This window comes from Pleurodeles waltl, chromosome 9, assembly GCF_031143425.1.
Source record: "Pleurodeles waltl isolate 20211129_DDA chromosome 9, aPleWal1.hap1.20221129, whole genome shotgun sequence".
NCBI lineage: Eukaryota > Metazoa > Chordata > Amphibia > Caudata > Salamandridae > Pleurodeles > Pleurodeles waltl.
In genome coordinates this window covers 92728704-92742988 of record NC_090448.1, presented here as the reverse complement: position 1 = coordinate 92742988, position 14285 = coordinate 92728704, and the positions used below count along the sequence as shown (strand labels likewise).

At 42.9% G+C, this 14285-nt stretch overlaps 1 protein-coding gene across 1 annotated transcript in view; it reads left to right on the top strand.

Annotated features, from left to right (window-relative positions):
• ARL8B (ARF like GTPase 8B) overlaps window positions 1–13509 on the top strand; it is an 87575-nt gene extending 74066 nt beyond the window's left edge. The window contains exons 6-7 of the mRNA XM_069206346.1: window positions 4462–4532; window positions 10873–13509. Coding sequence (XP_069062447.1) covers window positions 4462–4532; window positions 10873–10922 — 121 coding nt within the window. The 3' untranslated portion in view covers window positions 10923–13509. The remainder of the gene's footprint in view (window positions 1–4461; window positions 4533–10872) is intronic.
• The last annotated feature ends 776 nt before the right edge of the window (window positions 13510–14285 follow it).

The window sequence follows — 14285 nt, the reverse complement described above, 5'->3', positions numbered from 1 at the left end:
TATTTCTGGGGGCGCAGGGTACAATTCTTGGCAGTACCGGTGAGAGGGTTCCAGTTCTCATAGTTCGCTGCAGGCAGATTGGTTCTAGACAGGGGCTAGCATCTGCAAGGACATCTCAACAGGGACTGGGCTGTAGATGCCGGTCTCTTGAAATTACCCTGTCGCGATAAAGCCACATTTTCAGTTAGATGGTAAGATGCTCATTAGACACTCAGCAGTTAGAACCCAAAGCATGAGTCTACTCGCATCTTAATAACCACCAGGTAACAAGACATCAAGACCTTGTGTCACTTTACTTTTGCCACTCTAAAATAGTAAAATATTTGTAACCACCTGATTTAATGCTCCCTGAGGGTACAAATCTGCCAAGGATTGCACCCAGGGCCAGTAAGAAGTCAAGATACAGGCAGGACTTATCAAAGCAAGCTTGTTAAACATTAGCATCCTCTCTGGCACCACTGTCCGTTAGCTGGTTGCAGAAAACATGGCAAAGTACCCTTGAAAAGTGGGTAGGAAACCCCAACCCCTTCCATATAAGATAACATTAATGCACGTACTCTAATCATTTGTGTTTGTTTTCCTTACGCCTCAGATGGTGCTGAGAATTTCTGGTTTGGTGCGTTGTTCACTGCTTAACCTTAACAAAAGATCCCAGCTAAAGCTCTCACTAGACGTTAAGTACAGCTGCAAATCCTCTTCCGCTTCATGCATTAAGCCTTCACTGCTGCCCCCATCGCCCTCTGAGAATCCAGCGTTCAAAGGAACTAAGTTGCTGTTCCCACTGGACCGCCTTTGTGGCCTAGGACAAGCAGCAAAGGGTGATACCCACAAAGAATACTGCCAAGCAGCCAGTGATTATCTTGTTTATAATGAAGGCGAATACAGCAAAACTACCCCAACCAGTGTTTACCTTTCTCTTCTGATGCTACTCGAGTATTTCACCTTAAGAGCAGATTTTGTATCAAGTTTCTGTAGTGACATTCCCTTATCTGATGTCTTCCTCATTGAAAGCGTTCTTCTAGTCCGCTCATATCAGTGATTGTGTGATGTAGCTGACGGCGATTTCAGGAGTCCCATTTAAGAAGATACTAATTCAAGTGAAGTTCCCAAGCCATCCTCCTCAAAGACCAAAATTCATCCAATAGGAAACAGGAATCTTGTATATATTTTAAGACCACTAATAGTTACAATCATGACTCGGTTGGTTGCAGGCTCTCTTCAAAACTATCCAGGAAACATTTCCTCACCTGCGTATGTGCAAATAATACCTTGGGAGTAAAATCAAAAAGTGACATCACTGTTTCTCCAAGTGCTGAATAGTGAGTTCTGTCAACGTCTTTTGTAAAATAGATGGCGGCACAAGATTGGATCAGAACTCAGTAAAACGTTCATGGAGGCGGATCGGACTTGGATCAAGATTTTTTTTTAATGGCTAGAACAATATATATTTGCGGTATGTGCTGCCGCAGATCGCATGTTTTGCACACTTCTGCCATCTAGTGTTGGGCACATAATTTGCAATTTTTTTTTTTTCTTTTCTTCAAAGCAGAGGTCTTGGTTTCAACTTGGCTTGTGATACCTCCCCTGAAAACTATAGTGTACCGGGGCATAGACTGCATTTAGTCACGGTGGTTCCTGCCATTGTAAACAGTTGTCCAGTGGACCAGTGACCCCGCCAGTGGACACCTCCAACTGGGCCAGCTCCATCTGGTCAACCCCACACCAAAGCAACTCTGCCTTGCAATCGAGGAGCTGATCTCAGTCTTCAGTAGCACTTCTACCTCAAAGACTACATTAAATAAGGTACATGGTAAACGGGCGTTTGTGGCGTGTTTTGAGCTCTGGGTAGCCTTGGAATCGATCTTGGTGCTAAACCCTCCTTCAGCACTCACCTACGCAATCTTGGCCATAGGTAGATTTGAGGGTGTGGTGTTTCCCTTTTGTACCCAGCTACTCAAGCGCATAGATCTTTCCGCATGTATTAAAACTTATAGATCTTACTTATGGATATATAGGCATTTCCGACCTAAGATGTATGTATTGTTCCCTCACTTTTTTTCATCCTGATCCTTACAACTACAATATTTTTGGTTCACAATTCGATGCTAAATGTGAATCTTGTCCATTTTCCAAAGTTTGGGCCCTAGAGTTGCTTCAGTTGCACATGTGCCAGTTGTCATTTTCAGTTTTCTGTAGATCCCACATCTTACCATGTTCAGAATTCGCTGAGCTTTTCAACATGGCTGCTGAAATGTCACCGTTCCTCGTGATTGAAGAGCTTCGGCTGCTTGGTTCTCACCAAAGAGCAGGCACTTGTTTCCCCCTCAGCCAGCTGACGATAATGTATCAGTCCGCTGTAGAATACATCTACTTTGGCACAGCTCATCTTTCAGGAATGTTTAAGAATGCTGAAACAGGAAATATTTGTTTGATCAGTGTCAGTATTTCCTCAATTGCTCAGACCCCTAAAATTTTATATTAGTATTGTGATGCATACAAATGTACACTGGTTCCCAGAATAAACCCCTGCAGAGGCAAATCTTGGATTCTGCTTGTCTAAATGTGACTCTATATATATATAACATGTCAGCCAATATGGCTCTCTCCTTGTCATGTACGTTCTGTCTTCCCAGACAAAGCTAATGGTGCACTGGCACGCTTACAGGGCAAGTTCAACCCACCGCATGTTTTGAGCATTGAGTCGACCACAATACAAAATCCTCGACTCATCCAGTCATCATATTTTTCCCAATGTAACATCTATCACTTTTTTGCAACTTTAGCACCTGATTGTAAACACTTATCAACTGAGTTCTTTGCCTCCTTGCCTGGGAACAGCGTCCTGTCAGTCCTAGAGACTTTTCTCTGGCTTCCCTTACCTAAAATATTTGTTAACAAAGCAGTCTTGCTGTAGGGTCCCATGTCATCTGAGTGAGTCTTTCTTTATCATGCGAGTTTGGGGTCTCTGTTCTTCCAGTGCATTGACTGTTCATCTAAGAAAGGTCCCTTCCAGTGGGCGTCCTTCTTTTGTCAAGCTGCACAGCTGTGGAAACCCTTGTTTTTATCGTCCCTTCAGCCTCGCACTACAGCCTCTTCCATAAACTCATGGAAACTTAGATCTTCTGTCTGTACTGCTAATGTGGATACGTTGATTATTGAGCAACAAGAACCCAAATGTTGGATCGATGCAACCTGTAGCCAAGATATGAATTCATTCCATTCTGTTCCATAGGCTGGACTGCTTTTCCTTGATTAGATATTTCTGCAGGTAGACATGATTTTTTTTTAAGTGGGGTTGGTCCTCCCTTATCTAGCATCATGTTTCATATTTTAACTTAGTTACATTGTTGTGAGGCAAATTTGTTACCCTGAAGAGCTCCTGATGTGTTAAATCCCGTACTTTTGTCTAATGGTGAAATAGGCTTGTCTTTCAGAGAGACAATATGGCCATCCATCCAGATGTCTGCGGTTTCTGTTTCATTGTGGTTTCTGCTCTTCCCCCTATTTCTGATCTGTCCGCTCCACAAGTGAAGGCTGACCAATGTATGCAAGTACTATTTATTGTTTGGACATCAGTTGCTGGATCAATGCTTTTGTAAGGGCAGCGGTGCTTACACATTCTTTTTTCTGGAGAGGCTTTCCTCAGTGCCCATGTTGATTTATTTATTTTACCTGACAAGCATATGAAACCTGTTCAGGTTATGCCATTCTTGTCTCGGTCCACTGCCAAAACAGCTCGTGATCACCAGCTGGAATAGAAAAGAGCCAAATAACAGTGTTAAAAATACTGTTTTAGTATCTCTTGGATTTGTAATCCATTGGTCCCTCTTTTCCAGTACTCTTTCTTCATCCAGTGCTTCGCCTAAATCTTTTTTGCCTGCTTTTAAGGCCTGAAATAGTGAAAATAGGGGAAAAGGACTGTGACACCAGTCTATGGTGATCTTTGCCTTTCTGGCCTCTGTTTTATATCTTAGTGCGCTAAAGCCTGTGGAAATATTTTAACTACAGCATTGTCTCAATCACCAGTTTAGCTTTCCCTGCTAGTGCATTATTTTTCAGAAACCAACATTACCGGCACGGGGATGAGGTACAAAGAGGTAGGTTGGTGTGAGGTACCCAGGGTGACCATTTTGGACAGTATTCCATGTTCCCCCTCCTACCTTCTTGGAGATACAGAGCAATTTCTGGTCCTCCCAAGTAGGTTTTTATGCATTAGTTGATAAGGAAAGAGACTCAATGGACTAAATGCAAGAGTAAAGTGAGTATGCAAATTATCTCTTCCTGAACATTTTAAATGTAATCTCAAGCACCCCACTGATTTTAAAAAGAGAAACACAGCAGTTTGTTTCTGGGATGAACCCAGACATGTGTTACAGCATCGTACACATGGAAACTTTCTTGGGCTTAGTCTGTTGCTATGGTGAGAAAATTATTTCTAACGATGTCTTTTCTCCTTTGCAGGAACCTGGCTGCTATTCAAGACCGAGAAATCTGTTGCTACTCCATTTCTTGCAAAGAAAAAGATAATATAGGTGAGAACGGAATGAAAATGATCTGCCCTTTTGTTTGTAGCCTGTTCAATGGGCGAGGCTTCTGAGAGTGGGTGATCTTGGGTGCAGTCGAGTGCAGCCATTGATTTGTTTCAGGAGTTAGAAGGTTTGTGGAAAAAGAAGTGGCCTCCTGAGTTGAATGATCAAGAGCATCAGCTCATGTGGGAGTTTCTTGATGGAAGGTTTCTTTGTTTTTAATGGAAGAGGCGGATTCTAATGTGCATAGACATCTTCTGTACTGCTTTGCATCTCATCACTGATGTAGACCGGGAAGTTATACAGAGCCCAGTATTGAATTCTTGTACTGATGCCATAAGCCAGCATCCAGTGGTCTTAGAGAGCTGTGTGACACGTCCCATTGGACAAGTGTTTGGTGGCAGTGCTGATAGGGCCGGACAACCGATGGCAGATGTAGAAAAGCGCATGGTGTTTGTGGACTGTGGACTCCTTTCAGGGTTGGCTGGGCTGAGATACCTTGTGCCCATGCTGTCATGAAAGCTGCCTGAAGGAGCATCGCCGTATTTTTGTTTTTAATATCTCGGTACATGATGCTTCTGGGTATTGTGCCAGACCCTTCAGTGAAAAATTGCAATAGTCTCTCTTCAGAACATCCTCTAAAACCCAACATTTTAGCCAACACAGCCGATTTATTCTGTTTATGATATGGGTCGTGATGCTGGCAGCTATCTCGGAGAGCTTCGCTGTTACCCCGAAGGGTTAGAAGTGCCAAAGCTGAGCAGCAGCAGGGAAGCTCCTGTGCTCCTCAGTGACTGTCTGTGGTCGATATGATCAGAAAGCCTTAGTTACAGCAAAAGTGGTCCTGCATCTGCCATTCTGCTTGAGCAATGGGCCATGCTGCAGGCGTCTGAGTGGACTGAGTCTTGGACTCGGATTTGTCATAGGCTGAGCAGAAGAGGAGGGTATCCCACCTTTGCCGAAGTGCTGTAAAATGAATCATTTTACCTAATTCCGAAAAAATGATTTAGTTGTGCGAAATCTCCAAACTCCCCTATAAGGAGTCAAGCAATAACTGATGGACTGGCTCTAAGCATCAAGGGATTGTTATTAGTTGCTTTTAACTTCTGGTAGAGCCCAGGCAGTTCAGTAGAATGGATGTTGTATTAGAGGTTGTCTGAAGGACAATTATTTTTACTAGCTTGTTTCTGTAGAAGAGACACAGGCGGTCATTCTGACCGCGGCGGTCGGCGGTCGCCGCCCGCCAATCGGTTCCCGCCGAAAGACCGCTCCACGGTCAAAAGACCGCGGCAGCCATTCCGGCTTTCCCGCTGGGCCGGCGGGCGACCGCCAGAAGACCGCCGGCCGGCCCAGCGGGAAAGCCCCTTCAAGAATGAAGCCGGCTCGGAATGGAGCCGGCGGAGTTGAAGGGGTGCGACGGGTGCAGTGGCACCCGTCGCGATTTTCACTGTCTGCACGGCAGACAGTGAAAATCTTTGTGGGGCCCTGTTAGGGGGCCCCTGCACTGCCCATGCCAGTGGCATGGGCAGTGCAGGGGCCCCCAGGGGCCCCACAGCACCCGTTCCCGCCATCCTGGTTCTGGCGGTGGACACCGCCAGAAACAGGCTGGCGGGAAGGGGGTCGGAATCCCCATGGCGGTGCTGCAAGCAGCGCCGCCATGGCGGGTTCCCTGGGCCAGCGGGAAACCGCCGGCTCCCCTTTTCCGACCGTGGCTTTACCGCCGCGGTCAGAATCGCCCAGGAAGCACCGCCAGCCTGTTGGCGGTGCTTCCGCCGCACTCCGCCATGGCGGTCATGGACCGCCAAGGTCAGAATGACCCTCACAGTACCCAGGTCAAGATCCATTAAAAATTATCACTTTACGTTCATCACTGGGTCGGTTATGGGTCTTGGTGATTAGTTTTTACATGGTTTGTGGGGAAGGGGGGTCATCTGCCGACCACAAAGAAGCAGTTCAGTGTGTCGTGATATTTGTCTTGGATAAATATAATAAAACAACTATTAAAACACTGATGTTTGCAACATCCGATTTTCTCCTAGATGCCTTTATATTTCCAAAAGTTGTTTGCCTCTGCATTCTTAGGTTACAAATCGCCAGTCTATGCTATGCATGTCTATTTTTACGTATAATGACCAGAATGTTATGTTACTGGATTAAATGCACTTTTGAATGGATTGACATGCAGAAGTAGGGCTTTCACCAAACTACTCCTGGTTTTCGCTAGAATAATTTTTCCGTATCACAAGCACACAGACTTTCAGCCTCTTCATTTATATTTTGAGTTCAGGAAAGATTAGCGGTTAATGTCTGAGTTTTGTTTACTGACATCGTTTGCATACTAACTGCGATCAGACCTCTGCTTTACCTTCATCACAGTCTTATCTTTCTTTTCATTGGTTTCTTGTTCTCTGAATGGATCTTATGGTTACGCTCTTTCTGGTGTGGTCAGTTCTTCTAGTTCCCCTTTTGGTCTCCATGTCTTGTCTTTTTCTAGATTAAATTCCGAGAATTTGTGTTTTTTATTGTTGAAGTGTTCTAGACTCTTGCGCTGTTTTATTGTACCATCTAATGGCTGGGCCTGCTGGGGGGTGTTCAGACTTACACATGTTGACAGCCGCCAACAATTGTGTTTCGGACCTTAGACTGTGCACAAATCACATTAGAAATAATCCAGGATTTGGTGGATTTGTGGATATTCACCCTTCTTTTCGAGGCCTTTAAAATTGTCTCAATATTTTTCCACTTGAAACTTTGGGACAGATCTACAAAAGGAATTAATTTCTGTTTGGCCCAGGACTGTGATGGCTTTCTTTGTTGGGTTGTTGCACAATGTGTCCTGAAGACCACATAAATGCAGGTGAACAAATGCTGGGCATATTACAAAAGAGCATTTTAGTTGGGTCCTAATCAATTCTTCGACTGTAGGCAACTAGGTCCGGCATCAACTGTGAAGTAGAAATCAAAGAAGTGGCGGCTGCTTTGACTCTGAAAACTTTACATTTAGGAGGCAAAGAGGTGGGGGTCCACGTCATTTGAGCCTTAGAAAAGTATGAGTTTATCCAAGTTTGAGAAGTCTGCACTCCAGGCTATCCAAACATACATGTAAAAAAAAAAAAAGAATAAATAAAAGGCTTGGGAAACCAAGTTAACTCCATCCCAAAGGGTCAAGAAAGATTGCAGATTCTAATCCTTCTACACCACAGCATCTTAGAGAGGGAGCTTCCCTTGGTGTCCCAGCTGTTGGACCTTGAAGCTCAAGAAGTCTTTGCATTGTTGCACATAACAAACAAAATACAAATGTTATGGTAAAATTACTTCTTGTCCCAGGAATGAAAAGCTCATCATACCCTATTAAAAGATGTCTAGAATTAAAAGGATGCCTTCTTTGATGCCAGATATTGTGGATGGTCAAACTAACGGCTTCAAGAAGGTCTTGGCTCCTACCATATTTTCAGAAAACCATATTAGCAAAACGTCTGTACACCCTCTACTGAGGGTGAGGCTCAGGTGTTGCAGCTGAATCATGACGATGAGATGCACAGTGATGTGGGCACAGAACTACCTCCATTACATATACCAGTAGGACATGCCGATGGTGTATACAATGCTGAAAAGAATAAAGATGTTTGTATTGAGTTTCCGGTAGACATGCCATCTAACGAAATTGACTTCTGCCTGGTAAGGTCATTTCTACTTGATAGGATTTGGTCCTTCTACACTGCTGTTCACAAGGTAGACTACCTGACTGGGTTACAGCTCGAAGAAGAAGAATGTTTCAGTTGGCATAGGGTACCTCTAAGTAAGGAATTGGTTCTCACCAATGTTACCACTCATCTAGCAAACGGGTATAGGCATTTTGAAAGCTCTTTCCTGCAATGTCGCAGATGCCCATTATTCAGCAAAACCTTTGCCAATTTCACAAGATTCTAGTTACACCAGGTCTTATGGGGTGCCAGATTCTGGCATTTGTGCTGTGGCTTCTGCGAAACAAACAAAATCCACTTCTAGACAGACTTTGTTTAAAGGGTGGCAATGTGGGAAAGAAACTTAAGGGTCACACTGCCTTAGTATGGTGTATCACAAATGCCACGGTGCCCTCAGTTATGTATATATGTGTATTAGCAATGTGAAGTCTCTGAAGAACTCTAGACATTGTGTGGTTATTGCTTCTGTTTTCCAGGTAGCTGTTGCATATGTTTTTTATAGCAAGTTTTAATCAGTTCATTTTCCTGCAGCTGCCCTAAAGAATCTTTCAAGTATTGGCAATGGCTTTGAGCAAATGCAAAAGCCCTCCTGCATTTCAAAGTTATGTTTTAATTACTATCCCTTCATTGCATGTTAGTGAAGTTCAGGCTATTACATTTCAAATGCCCATCTACAGATATATTAGGACAGGGTTGGTCTTCTGAGTGTGTATCAGATTAGTTTGTAGGAGGCTTTTGTCTTTTACTAGTCAATCAGACCATTGATTTGCCTCCTTTTTTCTTGAACAAAAATAATCTGCAAAATCACATTGCACACAGCTGATGTCAGAAGAAGTCTAAGTCTTGCATGGCAAGGACTAAGGAATGCATGAACATTTTATTTTAATTTTTTGCACCAAAGAGTGTAGGCATTCCTAGAAGCATGGCACATACTGAACTGTACAATGCATACAGCTTTTTTTTTTCTTTTTTTTTTTTTCTCTAAGTTACATTGTGGTGAGGGCACGTTTCGGCCTGCTTAGAGACTCCATTTTAAATGCACATTTTTAACTTTGCATTTCTTTTCTGTGGGTAACCTTTTACATTACATTTTGTTTGTGTGATAATGCACTTCGAAAGCATTGTACATGTTGCTTGTTCCTATTAAGTAATTTATTCTGTGTACTATGTCCAAGGCTGTGCACACAGAACAGGACGCTTGAACATCGATTGTCACTGTAGACAGCTCTGTGTTTGTAGGAGTATCACAGCGTCAAGCCTGCACCTCTGACACAGTGTGACATCAATGGTGCTTGTGTTATAAAATCTGACTGCACCATATGCGGCAGAGGAGCACGCTCGCTGGGCTTGTCCTGGACCTTGGCATGCACGCAGTGCCCAAGATGCAGCCCTGCTGACTCTGATGCCAACCCTGAATCCAACCTCTAGCCTTTACAGGATCCACAGCCTGCACCCCATCAGACCTGCTTCTTGGCATCCTGGTACATCCTACTCGGATATGGGGGCCCGGGCTTCCCAATAGATCTTGCAGAGGATGCTCCCACCATGCTCTGAAGTGTAGGAAGTTACAGCTAGGAGTATACTTACACAATCATAAAACCATATTTGAATTGTTTGTTTTTCACCATCTTTGTAATGCTGGTTACCCTGCGTTGTCTTGTTTGCCTTCTAATTGTAGCTAATGTTTTCCATGCAGGAATAAGACTATTTCAATAAATGTTCTGAGCAACATTTTGGCATTCTTTCTTGTGTCTAATCTTGGGTACTATACATGATAAAAAGGGTAGATCTGTTCACATGATTTCCTTGGGAACCCGAGTAGCCATGCTTGATGGTGCGGGATCCCTCTGTTGTCCTGGTGTTTATGGGTTAAGATGGGCCACTATGAGATAGCTTGAAGTCGTGTCAATATTTCCCAATGGTATACGTGGACTCAGTGCCATTACCCTGACATTTATATTGGCCAAATGCAGAGTCCTACTTTATTTGTGGGAACCTTATAACAACACATCATGAACCAAATTAATTGTGCATAGTCTGAGGAAGAAGCAACCCTTTGCTTTTGTTGGTATTCAGACACATGGTTGCTCCATGGTGTTTGAGCCATACTTTAAAAAGACATTGACATTCATGTTATAAAGCAGGTGGTGATAATTTTGAGGAACCAATTTGTCACTACTTTCTGTTCGCCTCTGGTGAGGTAGTTCTTTCCAGTCAGTGCACTGCATGTTAATTTAGAAGAATATCATACTTCAAAGGGATAAATCTCTTACCTCTTACAATATATTTGCAGATTGAAACTGTCCAATATTTTCATGTGGGATCCCCTTCTCCTATAAGCCGGTGGACTAGCAAATTCGAATCGAAGGATATTCTGGGGGTTCTCACAGTACTTATCTTAACTACTACACCATTATTTTGGAAAACTTGCCATCAAGTGATGGTTTCACTAGTGTGTACAATTGTAGGTTTCGGGTCCACACCCCAAGTTTTTCTCACCGCTAAGTGGTGAGAAAACGAACAGCCTATGAATCTAGAAGAGCATGAAGCTGCAAAACATTTTATGCAGGAAAGTACAGTTTTTGATCGATGTTAAATCTACAAGTTATACCCTCATTGCGTCTCCTTTTTTTCCTTCGTAGATATCACACTGCAGTGGCTGATCCAGCATTCAAAATCCCGAAGATCTTGAAGTTTTCCCTACTGTAGCAGACCCAGACTGCAGCCGACTTTGTGTCCCGCACAGCGTATATTCCATCCCAAAAAATCACATTCACTCATCCTCACTTTCTTTCTCCCTGCTCAGAAACTGCCGCCTCCTGCTGGGCAACAACATGAACCTTCCCTTCTCTGTTGACATGTCCCAAAAGAATAGGCTGGAGTGACCTTCAGAGAAGCCAGCACGAGGAACGTTCAGTAGCTATCTAGTTAGTGAGTTATTTTGTTCTTTGTGTCAGTTAAATTTGGTAGACCTTTTGTAAAAAATGTCTCGCATAAGTCGAGCCATCTGAAGTTTGCAGCTTTGCTCATAGTGCATTGCCCCTTGGTAGTGCTTAGCATGGCTGGCATCAAGTAACACATATTGGGACGTTTAGAATTATTTTAGATGGTATGAAACCTAGACAGCCAGTGTGCAAGAAACTTGTTCCTGAGTTTCTCTGTTAAATGATAAAAGTAATACAATTAGTTGTGAATACCCAGGGGTCACCGGAATGTATGAGGCAATAGCTTTTGTGTGATCTCTGCTATGCCCGCATTTGAATGTACAGTCACTCATCACGCTCAGTCACAGCCAATAGATTTAGAATGTTGTCAACCAATCAGCAATGATTTAATCTGTGCCAGCTTTCACTTGCTGTGTTTCTTGATTCTGAAGAGAGCCATGTGTGGCTTCTGGAGTAGGGTTGTTGTCTTTGTGTTGCCCTATGGGTCTGGAGATGGGTAAAGACCACGATAATTGGCACAGTTTTAGTTCACAGGGAAGGACAAAGCCAAATATTTGATGGTGGTTTTCTTTGGTAAAAGAACTGGCATTAATACTAAAGGCATGTAATGTATATTTTTTAAAACCATGGTCAGAACATTATAGGGCCCACAGCTCAGCTGTTTTTCATCCTAATTAATGCTTGACTTACATGTCCATCAAGTGCACTTCTCGCTCTGGTCTTATGCTGTTAACGGTTGTCCACTTGTCTTAATCAGACCAGAGAAAGGTCTCTTGCACTTTCATGGCCATCACAGTTCTAATAGTTGTAGATATGTTTTAGCCCAGGTAGGCTCTTACTTGAAATAACACACTGATTTTGCACCCATCCCCAGCAGAACGCGTTCAGTGTCCCTGTTTGCCGTATAATTTAACTGATGAAGGATGGTGTATAGTACAGTAAGCGGTTGTAGTGGCAGCGAGTTTTGCCTCTCACGATGGGGGTTATTTTGCATTGAAAATGTTGCTGTATTTGATGGGATGTTCACTTTGCTGGTAGTTCCTTTAGGATTATAAAGGAAATGCTGCAATCCACTGGGCACTTCCGTTAAGGTGTCCAGCTAAGGAGCTTCCAACATGATGCACTTTGTCCCTGAGGATCATCTTCTCCAAAGAAGCCAGTTTAGAGTAGATGGGACTGCTAGTTGCCTATTTTGCTACAGCCGTTCTTTCTTCCCTTTTTCTTGCAGCAAGTAAGTGTAAATGTATATGAGCTTGGGAAGATGATCAACCAGTGCATTAATGACTTCTGAAATACCATCAAAATTGAACAAGATGCTTTTAGAACAATTAGTTTGTCTAGACTCTGATTCTCACTCAAATATGCAATGGTCCTGCATAGATGCCTTAGTCCTTCCTGAATGGAAGAAAGGCATTGGTAGCAGGGTTCCAGAAATGTGTCCCATTCTGGTCCTATACTGTGGATGCAGCATGGATGTGTCAGAAAATGTCCCCATGGTCAGGTGTTTGATTAGATGCCTCTTTTGTCTGAACTGCGGTTCTCTCTGAGGTATGTATGGTACTATATAGCATGTCTTCTTTGATACTTCTCTGGGTTATGTAGAGATTCGGGAGCATACCCCAGAACAGTACATTTTTGTCTCGTATCAGAGATTGTTTGCAGGAGCAGACACTTGATGATATGCCCCTATGCTGGATAGAACGTCCTCTATGTGGCGTGCTCTGGGCTTGGGCTCAGATGCTCCAATAATGCACTTTTGATTCTTTCTGAGCTGGACATAATGTTGGAAGAGAATGTAGATGCAGAAGCAGCTGCACCTGGTGCTCCAGAATGCCATTTTCTTCCCCTTTGATGCTGGCTTTCAAAGTTCTTTTAAGATCCAGGTCTCTTTTTCTTTTCTCCCGGAAAAGCCAAATGATGGGTTTTGTATTCTGTCCAAAGTTGCTGCTGTGAAACAGTAATACTATTCTCTAGGGGTATCTGCAACTATTTTCTTTGGTATACAACGACTTGCTTGTGCCTAAAATGGAAACAAAACCTAGAATGTGTGTTGGATGCACCTCGTGGCGAAAGAGGAGGCGGTTGCCTCGTATTCTAGCAATGTTTCTGATAACAGAGTGGGTGTTAGGTGGGGTCTGTGTTCTGCTTTTCCCCATTATCTAGTAACCAAGTGCATTTATTGCCCATCTCTTTCTATGAATTAACCTCTGCATGTATAAAATATAATATTCACAGAATGTTGTAAATAAGATGTAATTTTTTTTATTTTGGTACTTGCATTTGTGTGTTTCTGCACTTCTCAGCTTTTAACAATAAACTTTGTGTTTGGAAGGCTTCTGTGGTTTTTAGCATTTCATGGTAACACAGCTAAGCATGACATAACATTTATGCATTAGCTTGCAAATGTAATTCTGAAGAACCTACAGCTAATGGAAGCCTAGAGATCTTTGCACATGTGGAAGCCATGTTACTTGACTGTCTGCGTCGAAAGACTGAGGTCGCCAGAAAGCTGTTGAAGATTTGAGCACATACAATTTTAGGCAAAGAAGGTTGAAAGAGTAAAAAAAAAAAAAAAGACCATAAGCTTAAATTTGTTGCTATGAGGCTGTGCAAGGTTATAGATGATCAGATATAGATTTTGGTGGTAAAAACTGAACCTGGGTCACGCCCTTGGTACAGTAATAGGTGCTGCACTAAAAGTGAATGTTGCTATCCTAAAGAATAACATTTGCACCCTCCTTTTTCCATCAAGAAACTATTAAATCAATATTGTCATATACATGTAAATAAGAATTGAATTTGTTTTGATCAAAGGTGTTCATTACTTTCTGTCTTTTTCCTTTTTTCCTTTATTTGTTCTAATACTTGTATTAGTATTTTAAAATAGTATTAGGCCTTGGAAGATGACATCACAGATATAAGTGACCTCTAACCCTTTTAGTGTGACCGTCGGCCGCACTTCCTCCCCAGTGCGGGTGTTGGCTGACACTGAGGAGGGTTTCAAAGGCACCTCTGGGCCTCTGCACCTGAGGGTGTCCATTATTTGTTTTTTTCATTAGGCTGGTCAGGTAGAGCTTCTTGAGTATCCTGTTTTTTTTATTTTTTTATCA